The sequence below is a fragment of the Ambystoma mexicanum genome, chromosome 8, assembly GCF_040938575.1.
Source record: "Ambystoma mexicanum isolate Mex_15411 chromosome 8, UKY_AmexF1_1, whole genome shotgun sequence".
Lineage (NCBI taxonomy): Eukaryota > Metazoa > Chordata > Amphibia > Caudata > Ambystomatidae > Ambystoma > Ambystoma mexicanum.
Genome location: NC_090929.1, coordinates 1,150,627,117 through 1,150,649,366, shown reverse-complemented (window position 1 = coordinate 1,150,649,366; position 22,250 = coordinate 1,150,627,117). Strand labels below are relative to the sequence as shown.

At 46.4% G+C, this 22,250-nt stretch overlaps 1 protein-coding gene across 1 annotated transcript in view; it reads right to left on the bottom strand.

The window, feature by feature from the left end:
* CCDC6 (coiled-coil domain containing 6) overlaps positions 1 to 16,031 on the bottom strand; it is a 737,104-nt gene extending 721,073 nt beyond the window's left edge. The window contains exon 1 of the mRNA XM_069611219.1: positions 15,516 to 16,031. Within this exon, the coding sequence (XP_069467320.1) occupies positions 15,516 to 15,764 (249 nt within the window). The 5' untranslated portion in view covers positions 15,765 to 16,031. The remainder of the gene's footprint in view (positions 1 to 15,515) is intronic.
* Positions 16,032 to 22,250: the final 6,219 nt, after the last annotated feature.

The following is a 22,250-nucleotide window of genomic DNA, read 5'->3' as shown; positions in this document are numbered from 1 at the left end:
GCAGAAATATCCAACTGTTAACAATATGTAGACAATATCTATGTCACTCTTGAGGACTTATAGCAAGTAGATTGAAACGGAGGTTCGCTGCCAAACGGTATTTTGTTTAAACTTCAAGAAATCTAAAAACTCCCTGTGAAGTCACCTTCCTAGGTTTCAGACTCACGGATAAGGGTGGAGACGTGTCAGCAGTTTCCTCAACAAACGTGCAAATCTACAACCGCCTAGCACACTCGACAACTACAGGCTTTTTCAGGTCTACTGAACTACGGCAAATCATACTTGCCTAATTTTGCAGAGCTAGTAAAACCATTGCATGCTTTGATAAACACTGAAAGTCATAGCGGCTCAATAGTTAACAGCACACTCACATTTTGCAGCAGGTGTACTCATTGACACAAACTAGCCCTTTACAAGACAAATATTGACAAGGGTTTGGACAGAAACTTGAGGTCAGGTGACACTGCGTTCATGCATACGGTTTGTAATTTAGGGCAGACAAAACCAATAGCTTATCAAATCACGTGTATTTTCCACTCTTGAATTGAGATATACACCATAGGAGAAATATGCACAGCAGTGAACATTATCGTCCAAAAGGTGCGCACTGTACATAAATAAACCTTTATTTCAACTTGAGGCTGCCACATGATCAAGCATAGCTAACGCTAAAGCATTACACAGCAAATGGATACAGTGGTTGGCAACCCAGGATGCCCCAGATGAAAATCATCATTATGAAGAACTGAAAAGAATGTGTGACCTGACGTGGACTATGACAAAAGTCAGATATGACGTTATTCGATTCTTATCAATTGAAACATTGTGATGTGTCAGCAATTCCAGCCGTTGGAACCTAAGTATGCAGCTAGAGCCATCACACAGCATTTTAGGCACAGCAAACATACATTCTGACGCTGAAACTAAATACTTCAGCTCAGACTGCTGAATTACATGGGTTGTCGCTGGCTGTTCTAGGTCAACCTAATTCACAGAACACCATATTAGTAAACCTCAGATTACATTGTCAGGGCTTATAATACTGATTTACATTGGTGGATTCAGAATGATTTCAGATACAATAGGCATGAAACGGTCTCTGTAAGACAACTCTCCTTTTATTATAGGCGATGCACAAAATAGCGCATCCAGAAGGGCATGTTCATAGCATTGGGCACACAAACATGCTAAGAGCACACAGTGAAAAAAAACTACTCACTCAGCTATTGCAAATGATTAAGCAATTAAAAGGAGCATGTTTGGGTATTGGGTATTCTACCGATGACAAGGTTTTCCATGCAATTATATTTATGACCGAGAACAACAAGGCAGTGATCACAATTCTTATGAAAACAGGAGATCCCATTCAACGATTGATCCCGAATGAAACAGAAAAAGCCAATAGCTACCACTCATGCTGGACTTTGGGAATACTGCAACCACATAGCTGCTTCTCGATAAGTATTGGTGGCCAGGTTTGAGAGAACAGGGTAAAACGTACCTAGCAAATTGCAACAGAGACAACTGTGGATCACAGTACAACGTCAAAGGAGGCTCCTTTAAGAAAGGCAAATTCTCCTTTTGAGATTATCAATATTGAGATCGCATAGACTCACTACCAACAGTAAAGAAGTAAAAATATATTCGAGTAATAGTAGATTCTTACACATGGTCCACCTGGATGATCCCTCTGAAAAAAAGCAGACTTCAAATCGTTCCTACAGGCAGTACGCGGTGTAGAAGCAATGACAGCAACTCCATGCTGATAATGAGCCAGCTTTCACATGTCAGGCCAGAGAAAGGCCTTTGAGGCTTGGGGATCAGACCTACATTTTCCTATTCCATTTCGGCCAGAGACCAATGATGTAATGGTGAATCACTCCCTGAAGTCTTGCCTGACAAAATGCATCCTTTCAAGGGAGTTAACTGCGTGGGCCATGTTCGCTAGTAATAAGAAGCATGTTAATATTAAAATGTTAATGCCTGATCAGCAAATTATTTCCCAGTCCCATCTCCAGATGGGAACTGCTGGAACGCCTTCCAGGTGGAAGCTGCAAGGGCGACTTTAGAAGGCGGGAGACCGGGTCCTGGAGAAGATGCAGGACAAGACTCCATTTGGACTGTTCAAAAGACAGGCAGTGCCAGTAATCAGACTGCAGCGTTGCAGAACCCTGCTCTGCTGGCCGCAATGGTTACTATGATGTTTCCAAGCAACTGCAGGGCGCACAAATTGTGGAGGCTGAAGAGATGGAGATTCGACAGATGATAATCGACGTCCAAGATGATGCAGAATATGCCACACTTGATTACAACACATCAATTCAGGAAGGTATTGAGGCTCTGTGCATTCAGAAGTAGGAAGCCTCCTTGGTTTCTAAAAACATGAAGGATTTCTTTTGGACAGACTTCCTGAAACAAATTTATATAACGTTGGCAGTGTAGTTTCAGGAGCCAGAACTCCAACCTCGATACAAATGTTTCCTCTAACCATGGGTCATGTGTGGACACCATCATTTAAAACATGTAATGATCCAGGCAAACTGCTCAAAGTTCATTTCCTTTGATTGATAAATCTAGACGGTTTGTAACCATGTATCCAGAACACACAGAGAACTTATGAACCAGACATTTGCGCAGAATGCTTTGATCCTTTTGATGATGTTTAAGACCTGTATGATATGGGGTCCCATGTGCATTATGCGAGATATTACAATACCTTTTTGTTTGCCAAGCATGAGCCCATAAAGTGGCCCAAATACACTTTCTGGGAACAATGTGCAGTAACATTTGAAAATGATAGTACTAAATTCAAGTATGGTTCCTACATATTTCACTAAAGCCATACCGAGAAGGTCATTACACGTTTGAAAATTAGTACGAATGGGCTTCTGTCTGGCCCTCCCAACCAATTGGACAATCTCAAAGATGCAGGAAAGGCTGCGCTCCTCCTTGACCCGCCCTGATCTCGTAGACCTTATGCCTACACCACCTCAGCAGCTCACCTATCCACCTAGGTCATCACTAGGATTTCCCTCTTTTCTATCCAACCGATCCATGAGTTTTCTAACCTACTGCATCCGCCCACCAACCTGTTACCTCTAGGGTTCCTACAGGTTCCTGCATAGCACCCACCTTGTACAAGAACTTCACAAAGCCCCTTTTTTCATCTCTGAGGCGCCCATGGCATTTCATACCCCAATTATACTGACGATACACAACTACTCCTACCCATCACGAGTGTCTATGCCTCTGACAAACACCCTGCACGCAGTCTATCAAACCATCCAAGTGTGGATGGCATCCCCACCAGCTGCGCCTTAATGATAAAACAGAGATCCTCCTGGTCGGCACGCAAACCATGTTAAGTAAACTGGATGAAGCCTACAAGTCCTTGTCATCACTATCACAGTCTCAAGCGAGGTCAAGACCCTGGATGTCTTGAGACTCTACACTAACTCACTAGGCAGGTCAACGCCATTGCAGCCACCAAACTAAAACACTGACATCCGCCTCTTCATTGCAAAGGCCCTCATTGGCTTGAGGCTTGACTATTGTAATGCACTAGTCGCAGGCACTTCGGGGTCGCAACCTGTGCACGCTGCAGGTGATTCAGAACAATGCTCTTAGGGCTGCCCTTAACATCCCTAAACGTGAGCCCATCTTGTCTTCAAGAAGGAGAGCGCACTGGCTACCGATACAAGAGTGCATCCTCTTCAAAACATTAGCCAACACGCACAAATGCCTCTCAAATTCGGCACCAGTATAGCCATCTCAGAAGTTCAAAAAGCGCAGACTGCAAGAACTACCTGCACTTCCAACATCCATTGTCTCATCACCCCAGGATTCAAGCACTAGAGATCAGGGGGATTAAGTTTCCTGGTCAATGCTTCAAAAAATTGAATGCTCTGCCACTACCTTCGAAATCCGAACAATCACACCGGACCTCCCGCAAGCACCTCAAGACTCTGCTTTTCTCACACGAGGCAATAAGGGGACCCTCATTTCCCCAAGACCGTATCTCCATGTCAACAGAGTACCTTAACCACTAAACCATGAGAGGACCTTGGAGACTCCTTTCATGCCCTTCTGACAAATAGTCTCTCAAATCACGACTGCTAAATGTCATACCTGTATTACCTATTGTTGCACTCCGTATACATGAATGCATGTAATCAGTGTTAAGATTGATATCTAAAAAAGGGACCTTGTGGACAGAAGTTTAGGCCACCCTAGTTTAGTGAAACAGGGGACCCTTGTGGACAAACCAGACCAATCCATGGTAGCTTGACAGGCAGTCAAGACTAAGTCTCCGGAGGGTGGGGGGGGGGGGGCGAAGCACACAGTAAAACTCCACAGATTACTCTTAGACAGATGTATATAAAAAAATGTAAAAACCATGTACTGTATGACTTTATAACAAAACAAGATTAAACCACAGTATTAATAAAACAGCTATAAGCATGCTTTTCACTAGGTAACATACAAAAAAATGCATTTAGTCTAATGCGGATAAAGGGGAGAAAATAGCCACAACCTGTAACAGAAAAGGGGCAAGTTCAACAAAGATATCGTATTAGGCAGTTCATAGCCAATCCCTAGCTTATGCAGTCCAGCCCTAAGAATAAGTGAGGAGCCTTATGCTCAAGTACAGCAGTGCCTTAATGTGCTGTCGTGCGTAAAGCAAAAAGCAGGTTCTCTTCAGGGAGCTGTAGCTGTACAGGAAGGTGGTTGAGGAAGAATAAAGTCCCATTCCTTGAGGAGGGTCTACCCTTTCAGATAGAGCGACTTTAAATACCTTGGGAGCGCAGGCTAGTCCAGCCAAGGTGAAAATCTTTTACGGGATTCTCATGCGTAAAAACAGATGGATGCGTTAGGGGGCCACTGGTAAGTGATGAAAGTACTCACCGACCCTCCAACAGTCCGAAGGAAACTTTTCCAGTTTAGTCCTTTTTAATAGTATGTTACACCCCTGCAGTTACAGTATGCTCCGGCTCTCAGCTGCTGCGGGACGGGACGATCATCCATTGCGGGACATTAGCCTTTTCTAAGCTCTCGAATAAAGGAGAAGGATAGTTCCGCTGTAGCACGTCTCAGGTCACAGTGGGACAGGTCGGCAGGCTCTTACAGCGAAAGTCACCACAGTGAGACGACACAGGGACCTCAAAGGCTTGCGGCGTGACGTACACTCATAAATCGCCAGCCAGAGGAGCTAGGATGAGTTTTGGCGGGACAGGGCCCAGGACAAGAAACCGATTCCCGAAATCGCGAGTCAACCCGGGACGGCGGCGCTCATGTGCAATACCCCATGTTCGAGCTGGTCAGTTCACTGGATGGCCGAGGAACACTTTGGAATAGGATCTTTGCGAGGATAAGCAGGAGGTGCCGAGAGTGTTGGTCCCACTACTCCAAAAAGGGCTGAAGCGCCCGTGCAGGCCTTCTTGGTACGATACAAAAGCAGGGGTCAGACGGGACAATAGCGGGGTCAGGGTGTCAAATCTTCCTAGCACATCTCTGGTGGTTCCAGGAATCTGCTCTTTCGTTAAGGATACTTGACTTCTATATGTGAGAAACCCGAAGGCGTCTCACCAGCTAGTCCCCGGAGACCCGTCGTCCAGGTGGCCGGGACACAGCCATTGCTATTGGATCCAGTTCCTGGGGGAGGATCACCTGGGCAAGGGGTCCTCAGGGAGCGGAAGTGGAACACTGAAGGCGAGACGCAATATCCCCTTCCTTTTAACACCTTTTCTCCATCACACACTGTAGGATATTCAGAAGCTTTACCCTTGCCCCATTTTCCCAAACAAACACTTGGTTACACTATAACATACAACAGACTAACACCAGAGCAGTTTATCTGACATGTCCCAAAACACGGGTCAGGCAGAGTCAAGTAATTGACAAGAATCATGCACATCTGACAGCCCTTTACCTTCCCCACAGGGATAAAAGGCGGAGCATGAAAGCACACGTCGAGCAAGGCTAAATGCACGAGGAGACAGCTACAGCAATTCAAGAGGAGAAGCAAGGCAGTGAGATCTGGAATGACGAAGGGGGGAATTGTCCTTTTCACCTCAGACCTGCAAAGCGTCCGAAAGGGAAAGCATAAAACCGGGAGCTAGCAGACGTCAATGATACACACGGGGGCCTCCTGCTTTGATAACGCAGGCCGAGAGGCGGGCTGGCTACCATGGTACTATCCTGGACGCCAGAGAACAAAGAAGTCATTGGGTTCAGCACAGCCAGGGAGCTGAAGGAAACTGATAGGAAACTGATAGTAAACTGAAATGTGTTGAGCCCAAGGTTGAAAGTGGCAAAACATTTTGACGCAAGGTATACGAAAGGACAAAAAACTTGTGTATGTGGTTGAATTGTAGAGAAAGCCCAGTTGAGTTCCAGGTGTAGAGGGGTCGGGGGCCATGTGGGCACTCATTCCAAAGACTCTGACTGGGGCCTATTCTTTGAAAGTACAAGAACCAGAAGCCCTAGGAAAAGGGTGGCGTGAGGCGTCAGTGGTCCTATAAGGGCTATGTCAAATCCTTTATACAATCAAAAGTCTGACCCATGGTCAGAGGAAAGCTAGGGGAAGGGAACCCTGCGTTCCGATAAGATTGTTAACTGTGAAATAAGGCAAGTGTGAACCTGATGGAGGGATGCCGAGGGAAAGCTAGGAGAAGGAAAATACCACTTTCTGATGAAAATGAGAAATACATGAACTGTGTTAAAGAAGGCTGTAGTGAAACCGACGGAGGGAGGCCCGAGTTGCAAGAAGGATCCAAGCCCGGCGGAGGGAGATCAAAGGGGCCAAGAACAATCGCCCAAGATACCAGAGTACCAAAGGAACCTTTTGTTTGTTCATTTCTCATTGTGATGCAGCAGACCTAAAACAAGAGACTTTATCAGCAAAGAGACTTAGCCTCTGAAGATTGTGATATCATTGAATCTGAACTGTGAAACTCGTGCCGACGAGGCCGAGGAGTGTGCTATGCTCAGAGGTCCCGTGCTTGAAGGTGGGGATGGGAGACCCAGCCATACCATCCTGACTCATTTTTGTGAGCACTTTCTTTTCTGGTGGACACTATTTTTTGTAATTTAGCATTAAGGAATTGGCAATAGTTTCCTTTTTTAGTATAGGTCCTTGTTATTTGACAAGACACCACTAGAACTGCCTTATTATTCGATGGTTGCAGTCTGCACCCATTTTAGATTTAGGTTTAGATTAGACGTTTCTCTCACTCATTATAAAGTTCAATAAACAAACTTGAACTGTGATCACTTGTGTATGTCCTTACTGTTGCCACCATGAGTTCCCTACATATAGTTTGGTGTGAACTTCCAGTGATCGACCTGGAATGGATGCAGAGCCCCTTCTCTTATCCAACATTCGTTTTGTGCCCAAATCTCAGATAACCAATGGAGGATCTGCTCTCTTGCATGCACGTCAGGCATGGGCCAATTATGGCCCACGGTGTTTCCAGTCATTCTGGCCTACCAGACATACGGGCACCAGTAGTGTGGATTGGACCAGACAGTCCCAATCCTCTTCCTGGGCACTAGCACACTTGACATGCAGGAGCCCGCAAAAGATGCTTTTTTTATGGGAGGCTGCATGCCCACATAAGGAATACCCAAGTTTCTCGACCTGGGGCAAAACAAAGGGAGAAAATGGCAAAGGACTGATCAAAAGACTTTGTGGCACAGCCATTTTTAGCCCTGGCCACAGTCTTGCGGCAAACGGGGTATGGTCCATAAACACAAAGTAAAAATACTTTTAAAGTAAACTGCTGCCACCAGTTCGCCCTAGGCACGCTTGTACAAACAACAAATAATCCTTAGCGGGTGGCTATGGCCAGAAAACAAAAGGACCCCCAAGTGTGGTACTATACGGAACTTGGCACATAGATAAAATGTTACCAAGAAATAGCAACATAGTCTAAGACTAAGGGAAAAAGTTTCCCAGCACCGACAGCCCGAAGGACATGTCAGTTTCCCATAACAAATGAGTGAACGCCCAGAGGAGTGCAGCTGAAGGCTGCGCAGGGCGGGGGGGAGGGATTCATAAATGGACGTAAAATGCACCCAAGGGAGATCTTTCCTAACAACCAGCACCTAAATGACTCTGGGTTTAGAGCGCTAAACAAATTAAATAAGTACAAGTACACCCCAGAACCAGATAGTGCAGAGCACATGTACTTGCAAATTCAGTTACGATTGATAGAGAGTACACACAATTTCAGAGTACAGGCAGTAATGCTAACCTAACTTCTATCCTGATTGGAAGAATGAAGAAGGTGAGTTGTGTAGTGCATCATATAGAAATTAAACGAAAAACAAAGGCACCAAGCATATTATCTATGCATCAGAGCAACCTGTCTTGTAGCCGTTCAAGCAAACTAATGCAAAAAAACAAAAATGGAAAGCCGAGACCAGTTGGAGCCCATATCTTATATGGAATTCCCACAACAACTCACTGACTGAAGCCATATCCATATCCATAGGTAAACTGTGCCGGATAATGCCGTGACAATCTCACCCGAGTGAGGCAATACAATCCCTAGATACTTTCATAGGAGAACACAATAGGACAGCCATTATGCAGACAGTCGCTGTTCTGAGGTGCACACACAGTGGATGTGTCAGGAGGACGGCTACCTGCGCCACCTCGGATACTACGATACCTTGTGAGGAGTGGCAGATGTCCATGACAGGTAAAACGTACACTTTCTCACAAGCAATAATACAAATCCTACAAGCAATAATACAAATCCTACAGAGTGCAGCAAGGATTCCATACATCAGATTCTAATGATCAAGTACTAGAGCAGGGCTTGTATATGCCAAGGGATATCATTACAGATGTAGTGGGATTGGTCCAAAATGACCAGTCCATTATTAGAAGCAGCACTAAGTCTTGGTTGTAACAGACTTTCTGGACACAGTAGAGGAGTTCCAGTTTGGAATGAGATTTCATGGCAGAACAGATAAGACGCCTTAAAGGGGAAGTTCGGTCAGAAATGTTATTGGTCCAATCGATCGGGCATGTATTTCCGAGCATACATCTATCAATCTTATTTCCAATACAACTTACCCAGTTTTTTGCACTTAACATGCGAAAACCACAGGTCGGGTACCGCCATCTTGTGCTAATCTTATCAGTTGATCCATCGCCCTAAGTTGAAGTGTCCTTGCGGCACTTATTTAGATCACCCGCCCCCAAAGCTGACGTCACTTGACACTCACGTCCCACTTCACAACGCCTATGCACATCTCATGTCAACGCCCTCTGTGCGCGTCTCATGTCAACGTCCTTTGTGCGCAATATATGGACTGTCTCCGTGGACATGCCAAAACGCCTTGTTCCTCGACACATGTAAACAAACATAACACAACAATGGAGTTTCTTTTTCCTTCGTGTCAGTGTTTTCATTTCGAGCTTCCCAGACTTATTTCTGCTTTGTGCAGCCATCTGTCAAGTACAACACACTGAGAACCAGTACTTTTACTGCCTAAAATAAATTAACTCAGTAGTCGTGTTTCATTTCTTATATTGTGCACAAATGTCTTTATCAATCCATATTTAAACATCTGCCCTTGCAAACTTTTAAAGTTCAAGCCTATTAATCTTGTCTTTTCACTATGTTTTGTAGCATGGCCGTTTCTTTGCTGATCTTTAACATTCAATATTAATAGGATATATATTTTCTTTACTGTATGCAAATGAAAACGTTTTTTATTTACCTCACTGTGGATTCTGTGCTTCTTCACTATTCATGTCCTGGGAGGATAGCTCAGCAGCAACATGTTCGCCTTGGAAGCAAGACGACACGAAGCAAAACAGGTTCGATCCCCGGGTCTGCGCTAGAAATCTCTGGCTATTTAAGCGCGTTATAAATAAGCACAAAAAAAATAATAAATAAATTTTTAAAAAATCAGGTTAACAGCGCCTCAATGCCTGCGGGCCATGTGAGCGCTTTAAAAATGCTAATAAATCAAAATAAATAAGGAACTATGGAAACAAGAGAACCCCAGACCAGGATCCACGGCCTCACACTGCGGGTAAGTAACTTGTGCTGCAACTCCTCCGTATGCTGGGTTTCACTGCCCCGACAGTCCTCATCGATTCCCTGCTGCAACTCGCGGTACAGAGCCTACCCAGGGAGCAGCAGTGCCAATATAGGGATCTTCAAACTTCCCCAAGCAAAGGTCCCTGAGATGTAAGCTCCCCATGAAGCCCCCAGCAGCAACAAAGATCCTCTGCCTCTGCGATGTGGGGAGCAGTCGGGAGAAAAGTTCGGGGGATTGCAAGGCAGAGGCCCCCCACCTCACAATATCTTCAGTGTAGCCAAACCTGCCTCAGTCCAGCTTCGGCCACCCTGCCGCAGAACCCCACAGGCCAGCTAGCCGTGGATGGCTCGACACCCGCCAACGCAGGCCCCGCGAGCTTGTTCAGCTCCGGCCCCAGCAGAGATAGTCAGACAGCCGGAGAAGGCAGTGGAAGCGGGGAGCTACAGGCACTCATGAAATAACCATTGTTGGAACAGTACTGCGCCGAGCAGTGCACTATCCATGGACAGCCCACTGCATGAAGGTGGGCACTCTACTGATGGGGTGGTGGGAGAGTATCGTAGCAGCTTGGGAATAGGAGACACTTGCTGCAGGAGTTGCAGGGACCTCAGGAGCCGCAGCTGATGGTAGCGGAGAGGACCGGAGAGATCAGTCCCCGTGTTCCACGCTCCGGGCCCCGCAGCTCTAATGTTGAGGGAGCGCTGGTCCGGATTCAGGAGAGTGGTCGCTGCTCGGTGCGGCCGCCTCAGGCTTCCAGGGCTGCTTCCATATGCTGGCTCCTCCTCCCGCGTCAGTGAGCGGAGCAGACAGTAGCAGCCCCCATTTTCTTTGTCGTTTTGGAGCCAATCCTGAGAACAAAGTCATTCGCTCTCTGGAATCGCGGCAGTTAAATTAAGTTTTCTGCAGGTGAAACCTCTGCCTTAGCCTCCTACATCATAACGTCAATTTTCAGGGCTCAACGGAGCGATAAGCCAGCGTAGCCTCGCTCGGTGCCCGGCGCCCACCAGGAGCTCCTAGGGAGACATGCCACCCGCAGCAGCTCCAAACCACGCCTCCTTTGCTACACCTAAACCAGTAACAAACAAAGCCACAAATTATGAGAGAGGACATGGAACACTAGATTAGAAAAGCAAGCCGTCTAGAGCACCAGGCCCGGACCGATTAAACAACGCCATGTTTAAAAATATCCACAGGCCTGGGCAACACAAATTATTTGATTTTCTTATCGAAGACTCCTCAAGGCCGTCAATCATTATTGGATGCTCTTGGAGCATATGAACAAAAAAAAAAAAATTAATTGACTTAACCTTGAAAAAAACTAAAAAGGTAATGTGCTGTAATGGCAAACGTCAAAGCAGGAAACACAGGAGATGGAGCCTACAGAACACAACTTGAGCTAATCAATCAGTACACTTACAATGGTATTCCCATAAGCGACCAGAATATTAAGGTCTGCTTGTTACACTTGACAAAGAAATTAAAACTGCGATATCGCAGACAAACTTCATTTTGGTGAAATTCAGCGAATTCTCAATACTTTCTGCACTAACCTATTACCAACAAAAAGTCACCCCAGTATTGCTTTATGGTGCGGAATCCAAAGAAGTTCAAACAGAGTGTCTGCCAAAAACTAGAAAGCAAATACTGGAGACGAATTCTTAACTTACCTATGTGTGCGACAATGGCCTGGATCAGACATGAGTTGGGACTCATATCATTACACGCGAGATACATGTGGCATATGATTGCCTTATTCAGAAAATGTCTGTTAGCACCAAGGTCCAACACGCTTCTTAGCATTTTATCGACACTTGTTTTACCTCCAAACACGCTTTTGTAATCAAATGGAAAAAAACGTACTTAACATGCTGACTGAGGCAGCTATTTTAGTGCAGCTCTTGCCCGAAAATCCAACCAGGGCCAAAACTAAATTGATGAGGCCCAACAGGGCTCAAGCATGTGTATGGGGTTGCTGTTCGTACTCTTGTTCAAAGTAGGCTTGCCTGGCATTTCAGGACTGCTGTTGTGGGCGGGACAAAGACATATGCAAATAGGTATTCCTCCTTTGTGAAAAGTACAGTGAGCTAAAAGCGATGGCTGTGGACTCAGTGGGTAAAAACCACAGAACAGGTTATCATGCCATGTCCTTCGAGAGAGGGTGCCTGCTACATTTTTGTAAGGAACTTGGGGTTGGTCACTCCAATTAACCTGGGGGAAACCCAGACGTGGACCCCTTACTCACTGTGCTCAGAGAGGCACAGCTCCACCTCACTGATGAAGCCCAGCAAGGCTGAAACACGTGTATGGGGTTGCTGTTGATACTCTTGTTCAAAGGAGGTTTGCCTGGCATTTAAGTGCTGGACTGCCCTTGAAGGTGGGACAAAAACTGATATGCAAATGTATATTCCTCCTTTCTGAAAAGTACATTGAGCTAAAAGCGATGGCTACGGACTATCACAGTGGGTAAAAACCACAGAACAGGTTATCATGTCATGTTCTTTCGAGAGAGGGGCACCTGCCACCTTTTTTTGCAGATTTTTAAATATGTAGCGTAATGAGCGATTACTACCTTGAACATTACCAATATGCAATTATTAACATCCAAATAAAATGTAATTATCTATAATGCCAACATCATTATGCTATAGTTGCACATCATTGTTAGAGTCAAAGGTGTAACCTGACAATAAGTGTTAATCATTGTTATTTCCATAATCAAAAATGTAATTTGACAACGCGTGTTAATCTTTAAGCCAACAGAATTTTCCTTGCAACCGAATGTAGAGTTTTACTCCAGTCTATGTTGAACGTAAGTTAAATAGCTGTGGCAAGGAGTTTTTTGGAGTTTTATCCTATTTTTAAAATGAACTCATCGAATACAGTCGAAATTTCGAGTAATTTTCTTTTTGTTAGATACAATGGTGCTATTTAATGTACATAATATTGACCATGTAACGGCACAACATGTATTTGTATTCTTATTCTTCTTCCCTTGTTCTTGTCAATTTTTTTTTATCTCTTTTAAAGAAAATATTTTGACAATCCTTTGTGGAACATTGTAAAGTTGATATAAATGAGCTGTACCAATAAAAAAGAAAATTAAAAGAAAATATTTTTAAAAAAAGAAAACAAATCTCTAATGGATTAAGAGCTCTAGAAATCGATCATCACTTTTCCCTGATAAATAGAAGTAGCCAAAAAGCGCTCTCTTAATTCATTGAAAACTGAGCAAATAATGCTGAAAATCTTTCCATAGTTGTAAACTTCAAAGCCCTGCAACACGACATCCTCGAAAATAACATCCTTGATACAGCATTCTCATCTCTAAAATGGTAAAAAAATAAAAAAGGGATTTGGATTCTTCCATAGCTTTGCCAACTAATAAAAAAAAGCTCTCATTCCCCCTTTTGTCTTCCCATCTACCACTAAACAATCAAGTTCTAGTCTGCAAAACCAATCCACCTGGCTCTCTCCATCAGGCAGCTGTTCCCTGCACTACAAGTTAATCACGTACACTGATCATTTCAGTTTGCATCTGGGGCTTCCCTTGAGCCAGCTTTCATGATCAAGAAAAACTAGCCTGGATTAGAGAGATAATCAAGAATCTCAATCAACCCCAAAATTCCAGGCTAGTTCTCACATTCATCAAGTGACTTAAACCTAGAGACATTCAAATTTGGATTAACGATAACATAGAAAATGACCAAGAGCAAATTATTGACCCTGGGATCCCACAACACCATCCACAGTCTACTCTACGCTCTACTTGTCAAAGCGCTATCTTCTAGGGCCACATTTTAAATGTAAACGCTGTGGGGTGACACTGAACCCTGAGGGACATCTGCTCTCCCTACTGGCTATTAAATCTTGAAACAGTTTCATAAGATAAACATTTGCTCTCTGCCAGATTTCCATACACTAATTTAAGTGTTCGTTCTCTTCTCAGGTACAACAACCACTGCAAATTCTCAAACTAAGCCAACCAGTCACCCATCAAGAATGTATTTTCACAGCTCTCCTATCACAGCATTGCTTGGCGGTCAGAGAAAGATGCACATTTAAGGTGTTGTTGCTAGTTCACAAACCAGTTTAACAGAGAACATATCCAATCTGGCCCCTCTTCCCTAACACTTTTGCTCCAAACATGAACTTGGATCCTCCTCCCTGCAAATACACAATAATGAAAATATCTTGTTTCCTTCTAAAACCCATTGCGGCAGGCGCCTTTGAACACAAGCCATGAAATAAATATGATACCATTTGGTTTATGGCATGTGATGAATACTGTGCCATAGAGTAATTCCTTTAGCCTTCCACAAGATTGGTTATGTTTTTCACATCCACTTGAGGGTCCAACGAACTAACTTGACAGGCAAAGGGTTATTGCTGAAATACAGTCTCGTTGGTTTGTGTCCTGCTCTGTTCGGACAGACCATGAGATGTTGCTATTGTTCTTACTTCATGGCTCAATAAACTATTCCAACTCTTAGACAACACTAGCGTGATTACTTCAAGGAAGTCATGTTCAAAATAATTAGAATATAAATAAGAGTACACGAAGGGTTCTATTAATTAAGAACTGAAGCACTGGGTTGATGTCTTCAGCACCTAAACGAATTCGTGGACTCTTGGTTAATCTGTAAAGAATACATATTGCAAGTTACTCGAAATGAGATACTGGACTCGTGATGTGTCTAGCGCTCACAAACAAGACTAAGACATTCTTGCATTGGTAGGGAAGAGCACCAGCGCAAGATCAGTAGGGCACTGATATTTTGTTTTGCAGGAACAGCATCCCTTCCTTTTTGTGGGCATGCATTACGAACTGAGTTGAGGAACTTCCCAGGACAAAGACACTCCAATAAAAAAGTGAAAGCATGTGAGAACATGAAGAGGAAGTCCCCACCGCAATAAAGACGGAATGCAAGCGATAATGGAGGTAAAACAATTCACACGAGAAATCGTGAAAGCAGGTGGACAGCCGAAAGATACACCATCAAGGGGGCTAGCTGGCCACATACCACGACAGGCAATCGGGAACACTGTCCCCTCGTAGGTACAAGTCTATAAAAGAGTCACACCCTCAACTCCACTGCCAGGATGTCGCACAGTGAATGAGGAGCTGAAGCATGTTTTCGCATCTCCATCCAAAGAATTTGCGAGCCTCAGGGATATACCTGGGCACTAGGTCGTGTGTGTCATTTCTCATAGCGGCACACAGCTCTGGAGTGCGAGTCAGGTGGTCTCAGTTGAGCTCCAAGTAATACAAACCTCCTCCGTCCCTCCCCATGGGGCGGGGCACGTCACCCCCATCCGCCCCCGACATTATTGCGACACATATGCCGAGACCGAGATCAATTCTCTGCACTCACTCCGGCTGCCGGTCCCCCGCCCTTCGGCTTCCGCCCTAGGGTCTCGCCCCTGCGCCCCGAGGGTCACACTGCATTACTCACGATGGTAACGCTGGCCTTGCGCAGGTCGCGGTTTTCCTCTTGCAGCGCTTTGCACTTGAGCTTGTAGGTCTCAAGCTCGATCTTGAGCACCTTGTTCTCCTGCTGCAGGGATGCCAGCCGGTTGCTGAGCTCCTCCAGTCGGAAAGGCGAAATGACGATGCCCGACTTGCCAGATGAAGAGGACGAGGAGCTCTGCATAGCGACCGAGCCCGCGCCGTCCGTGTCGCTCTCACTGGCGCTATCCGCCATGGTGACCCAGGGCCAGTGGGGAGGCGAGCAGCACAAGCGACGGCGGAGCGTGCGCGCGAGACACGGCAGTGCGCCTGCGCAGCGACACTGCCTGCAGCCTGGACAGAGCGTCTCCCAGAGAACATTCAGCGGCGTCAGAGCATAGCACCACCGACCGGAACCTTTTAGAAATGCACTGCCGGGCTGCAGCGCCCGGCCCGACCCTGGAAACCGGAGCGCAGGGCGGAGCCCTCAACTTTATTTGCAGGTACTTAGCCAAATGTCACTGTCGGAATCAGAACGCGTGCCAATCTAGAAATATACCGGAGGAAGTGGCAGTAGCCGCAAACGATTAGGATTTCAGGACAAGGCGGAGCAGCGGCCTGTATAGCCTCACCAAAGTTACATTAAACAATTTGACATTTAACTCAAACTACGATTGCCACTGTTGGGCGCACATTTGTTGATTTGTGACGACTGAACAGTAGTCTGTCCTTGTTTACAAACAAGCCAACGTTTTAGATCGTCCAGAAGGTAGGTTTTTAGATGGAAAATGGAGAAGGGAATTTGCCCGTTACAGTGCATTGGAGTGAGGGATATTTTAAAAGCTAGAAAGGGAGCCATATCAACATAGTTGTAAGAATGCCTAACCTCTCAAACTTGGGGTCACCAGGGCATGTAAGTTTACGGACAGCTAAGGAGCTTGGCTCAAAAGCGTGAATTGAGAGGTATGAATTGCCTTCCTAAACAAGTGTTGACAGGTTAGTATGTCTGTGTGTATGTTTGAACCAGCTAGCACATCATTACCAATTTGTACGTTACCTCTCACTCAACCTTTTATGTGACTAGAGAAGTTGAAATCAGATGTTTTTATTTTGGGTGGGCGCACGTCTATTGACGCCTATGGACGGGTACGTGGCCTACCGTGTGTTTGAACTAAATGTACAGTGGGTGGCACCATCCCATGCTATGGATTAAGAGGCACATGTTTCATTATACCTAATTGACACCCAATTGCCAATTTCATACATGTGACTAAGTCACGTGTGCGCGACGGTGGTGTTCGCCATCGCGCACGCCCCTTATAAATAAAGTGGGCGTACCCCAAGCACTTTGGAGCATGCCGGGAACCCGAACAAGCAAGTCCTGCGTATTCTTCCGAGGAACGAGAGGCAGAGGCCTGCTAGCAGGGGTCCGGGGGGCTTGATACAGGGCATCACACTGGCGACGAGGCTACTGAGTAGAGGGATCATATTCCGACGCCCGCGTCTGCAACCCGCGCAGACAGGAACATTCTATCTGCCATTTCATGCTACGGATGGTCGCGGCCCCACACTTGGGGTGCTAGTGCGCCATCCAGTGAATTCTTGGAGCCCATGAGGGCTAAATCAAGCTGAAAAGGCCACAGGGGCCACCAGGAAGTGTCTGGGGGGCCTCACCATCTTACAACAACAAAAAAAAATGTTTTTGTGATACATGCAAATTGCGCATGTCAAGAGACTTCACGTGTCTGCACCCTCTAGTACAGAGGAATTTTTTTCATCTCCTGATGGTGCCATTGGAGGAGAGGGAACGTCAAGGGTCCCCCGCGCCCATCTGAAGTAGCGCCAACCCACACCACCAAGAAATACACCACAGCCCGAAGGTGGCTGCACATGCAAGTTAAGCGCCTGTGTTCCATCTCATCAGCGGGTTTGAGGCCTTCACACCAGTGATAGGTGCCTGTGTGGTCCGTGGACATGAGTAACCCCAGGGATGGTGCTCAAGGGGCAAATGCACCCTCACATATCGGGAGGACGCCCAGACAACAAGGCACACTGGTCCCCATGCCACAGTTTGATGCTTCGGGTGCTCTGCCAACGTTGGGTCCAAAATGGCTGCTGTGGGTTGAAAAGCTCGAGATGTATTTTAAGGCAGCGGGTGAGACATTACGAAGCGAAAGTGGCGACACTCCCCTACGCTGCAGGATCTGAGGTACATTGCATCTTCAAGTCCATTCCCCCCACCGATGGCTCATATCAGGCTGTGAAAAACACGCTCAAAGAGCACTTCATACCGCTAGCAAATCTGGACTTCGAATGCTTTGTGATGTGCAGCGAGAAGCAAGCGAGGATGAATCACTAGACCAATTTTGTAGGCGTTTATGTCAGCTGGCCAGCACGTGTCACTGGGAAAAAGAGGAAGGAATGGTCCGCGACCAGCTTCTACAGGGCTGTAGCTCTGGGAAACTACATCGACAAGTACTTTGTGAACCGGGGCTCTCACTAGCAGGCATCCTTGACATAGGGAGGTCCTACGAGCTTGCTGATAGCCGCGCCACCAAGATGGATGCCGCAGTCAAATCGGTGAAGAGTGAAGAGGTATGTGCCACTGGGCGGACTGCGAACGCCGGCTCATCGTGTCCCTGGTGGTCCAGAAGAAGGTAGACACTTCACAGCCATGTCCAAATTGCAGGTACGATATCCCACACGCAAGGGACTGTCCAGCAAAAGTGAGAGTGTGCGGGTGATGTGGAGCTGCAGGGCATTTTGCTAGAATGTGCTGGGCTGCTGCCCCGACCGCAATTCCCAGGGGACTGAGCAGGGCGACCAGTACAGCCCCACACAGACAGAGGAACGTAGCTATGGTGGAACAGGAGCTCCAAGACCTGGAGATTGCGGAGGAAGAAGAGGAGGATGAGAAGGTCTTCTTTATCTCAAACATCGACTCAGCGAGAAGAAAAAGGAGACAACCCACATGCACAGTAACAATCTGTGGGACGTCAACTACAGTGCTAATAGACACAGGATCCTCAGTATGTGTACTGGCGACACGTCATTAGGAGGAACTCCCAGGACCACCAGCGCTAGACAAGTACCAAAATATACTCATTTGGGGGGGGCAGACCGCTTCCCCTACGAGGAGTGTTTGTAGCTCAAGTAACTCACGCCTACAGTACCATCAGGGCAAGGTTCTTCGTGACGGACGTCAGCCCCCACTCACTCTTGAGCTGTGCCGTATCGGAGGCGCCAGACATTGTGTATTTTGCGCTCCCATTTTATGAAGCCAATATCAGAGACATCATTGAAAAGTTTGTAGACATCTTTCGGGCTGCTGGAAAGCTAAAAGGGATCCCATGAAATTGCATATTGACAAAACAGTGCGCCCAATGGTACTAAAACATCTGCGGATACCTTTCCAGCTCAGTGCGCAAGTAGAAAGAAAACTGAAAAACCTGGTGGACTCAGACATAATTGAAAAGATAAATTGCCCGGCCCCTGGGTGTCCCCCATTGTAGTGGCGCCAAAGCCCAAACAGCCAGGATCCGTTTGCATCTGCGTGGACATGAGGCTTCCCAACCTCGCTATAAAACGCGAGAGACACCCCACGCCAACACTAGACAACGTGATCGGAGAGCTACAGGGAGCCAAGGTATTTTCCAAGCTCGATCTGCGATCCGGATATCACCGCTACAGTTGGACCCGGGCTCACATTATATAACAACAGTTATAGGGCTAGGGGCCGTGCTCCTCCAGCCAGACGCCCACGGACAAATGAGACCCATTACCTATGCTAGTAAGGCACCGACGGCGACCGAGCAAAGGTACTCCCAAATCGAGAGAGAGGTGCTGGCTGTGTTGTGGGGCTGTCAACACTTTTGCTTCTATGTTCTGGGGAAATCTGTGTCCGTCATCACGGACCACAAGACACTCATCCCAATCCTGGCAGTTTCATCGTCCAAACCACTACCGAGGATAGAAAGATGGATGCTTGTCCTCTTGGAATATGGGGTGAAACTGCAATACCGACCGGGTACTCACAGCCCGGCAGACTACCTGTTGCGTCACCCCAGGAGTGGCCGTGATCAGGGGACAAAGTCATTCTGGGACTGCGAAGACCATGTTCGCCTAGTAGTAGACCTAGCCATACCGGTAGCCCTGACACTGGAAGAAGTGGCAGGGGCATCACGTGAGGATGAATGCTTCCGGCTCATCGACATGCCATTGTTAGCAGTGACTGGAAGTCAACTCTACCGGAGATGTCCTGCGAAGGCAAAGATACTCAACGCGAAATCCAGCAAATATGGCGTGTCCGACACAAACTCTCAAGGTCGGCAGAAGGCCTGATATTACAAGGGCGACAGATTGTGATACCGAGGAGGCTGGTCGTGAGTGAGAGTAACGGAATTGGCTCACTGTGGCCACCAGGGCACCGCCAAGATCAAGGCGAGGCTGCATACCAAGGTGTGGTTCCCGGGGCTTGAGGAGAAGGTCGACGAATATGTGAGCAAGTGCATCTGGTGCCAGGCGACCGCCCCTCTTAACAAAGTACCCTGCATCGAGTCGATGGAGCGAAGCAACAGCCCATGGGACACCGTGCATGTAGATTTTGGGTCAACGGGGAGAGGGATGTACTTTTTGGTGTTGATCGACCAATGGTCAAGATAACCGGAGGTAGAACTAGTGGACTCCACATCTTGCGAGCAAACATTCCAAGCATTGGAAAAAGTCTTTGCGTCTCACGGATTTCCCCGGCTGATATGCTCAGATAATGGGCCGCCGTTTCAAGGGAGACAATTTGCAGAATTCATGAGCGACTGCGGCATCACACACAGGAAAGTGACACCAGGATGGCCGAGAGCAAATGGAGAGGCAGAGCGCTTCATACGCAAGCTGAACAAAGCATTTCGCATCTTGCAGGCACAAGGAGGTGAATTGAAAATACATTTATACCAATTCCTCAGAGAGTATCGGTAAACCCCCCCCATGCCCAACCAGTCCACGGGCGTACCTCCAGCCGAAGCTTTGTTTAACAGATGCCCGAGAGGGCTGATTCCTGAGACAGATGGCCGACCACCGGGTTTCATCGATAACCAGAAGATATCCGATGAAAGGCAGGCACATAATGAGAAGGAAAACGCCAGGCGCCGGCTGAAGCCTCCTAAAATTGAAGTGGGCAACGTGGTCCTGGTGAGAAACCGGCATCCGGAAGGGAAACTCTCCCTCAACTATGAGCCCACTCCCATGGGAGTGACCCACGTAAAAGGGTCCATGGTGACTGCTGCCGACCAGCGAAGGTCCGTTACGAGGAACTCAAGCTTCTTCAGAAAAGTTTCCGGAGAGGGACAACAACCCGAGCCAGCAGTGGAAACATCCCCGGCCCAGGCAATGCACAGGGAGCAAACCCCTTAAGAGGACACAGGAGATCCTGAAGGAGAAGGACACTGTCAAGAGAGAGAGCGAAGGGATGAGGAGACAAGAGGAAGGTACCCCCGCCGGGAAGGCCGTAGGTGTCTGACGAGGTTCAAGGACTACATCATCGACCCAGGCTGACGCAAGGAGACAGTAGTGTTTGCCCACGTTGGGCCCCCACTCTGTTTTGATATACCTTCACAGGTCTTATGTCACGTTGACAGCAAGTTATAGAGCATGTTGTTTTATGTTTTGTTATGAAAAAAGAGGGATGTGACAAAGTCACGTGTGCGTGACAGCCGTGTTCGCCATCACGCACGCACTATATAAATAAAGTGGGTGTACCCCGAGCGTGTCAGAGCGTGCCGGGAACCCGAACAAGCAAGTCCTGCGTATACTTCCGCAGTACGAGAGATCAAGGCCTGCTAGCAGGGGTCCCAGGGACACGATATAGAGCATCACAATACAAACCCACTCAGCCCTTTGTTACTGGATTACATCATGCCAGTTATGAAATTACCATATGCCAATTTAGAGAAAGCGATATACTAAGAACACAAACAATTACTCTTATTCACACACTCAATAATTCACACGCTATCACATTCCTATCATTAAACGTTATGTCAGGTCATGCCATGCTATTAACGATATGACATTCTGGTAAGTTTAATATTCACTAACTCCCAGTTTGACATTCTCAATAAACGTACAGCTCGATACTCCCTTCAAACCACCAATTTGGCATTCCCTCTGCGAAAACAAAGAATTGGATAGGGTCAACGGGGTACCCTGCCATCCCTCAAGTTGTATAAAGCGACTTGTTCTTTTCATGAAAGTAGAAGCAGAACTATGCAAGTATAAATCACGTGATTTCAGGAAATGTGTGTTGACGCTTAGACTCAACGTGCTCCCTCTAAATGCCTGGGTAATTGGAAAGAGACAGTTGCTGCCCTGAAATGTAATGGTGGAATGGAAACTGATGAAGAAATTGGGCATTTCCTGCTAGTATTTAAGAATTAAAGTGACCAACGGAAAAAGTGACTCAAAACTTCTCATTTTAAAAAGGCCAAAATTAGAACCTACCAAGAGGCTTTGTTTTTTTTATAATGAATTATAGTAATGGGAGTTTATTTTGAACTTCTGCAAGTATGTAAGGGAAGCACTTATTTATCAGGATTTTTTAGTGAAAAAACGCACTTTGTAATTTTACTTGTTGGATACTACAATCTTTTTAATTATATGTGTATTGGAATTTTTAGGGCCTATTCTGCTATTTGAAACACAATTTCTTGATGTATAAGCAAGCGCCTTACAAATGCACAATAAATAAATA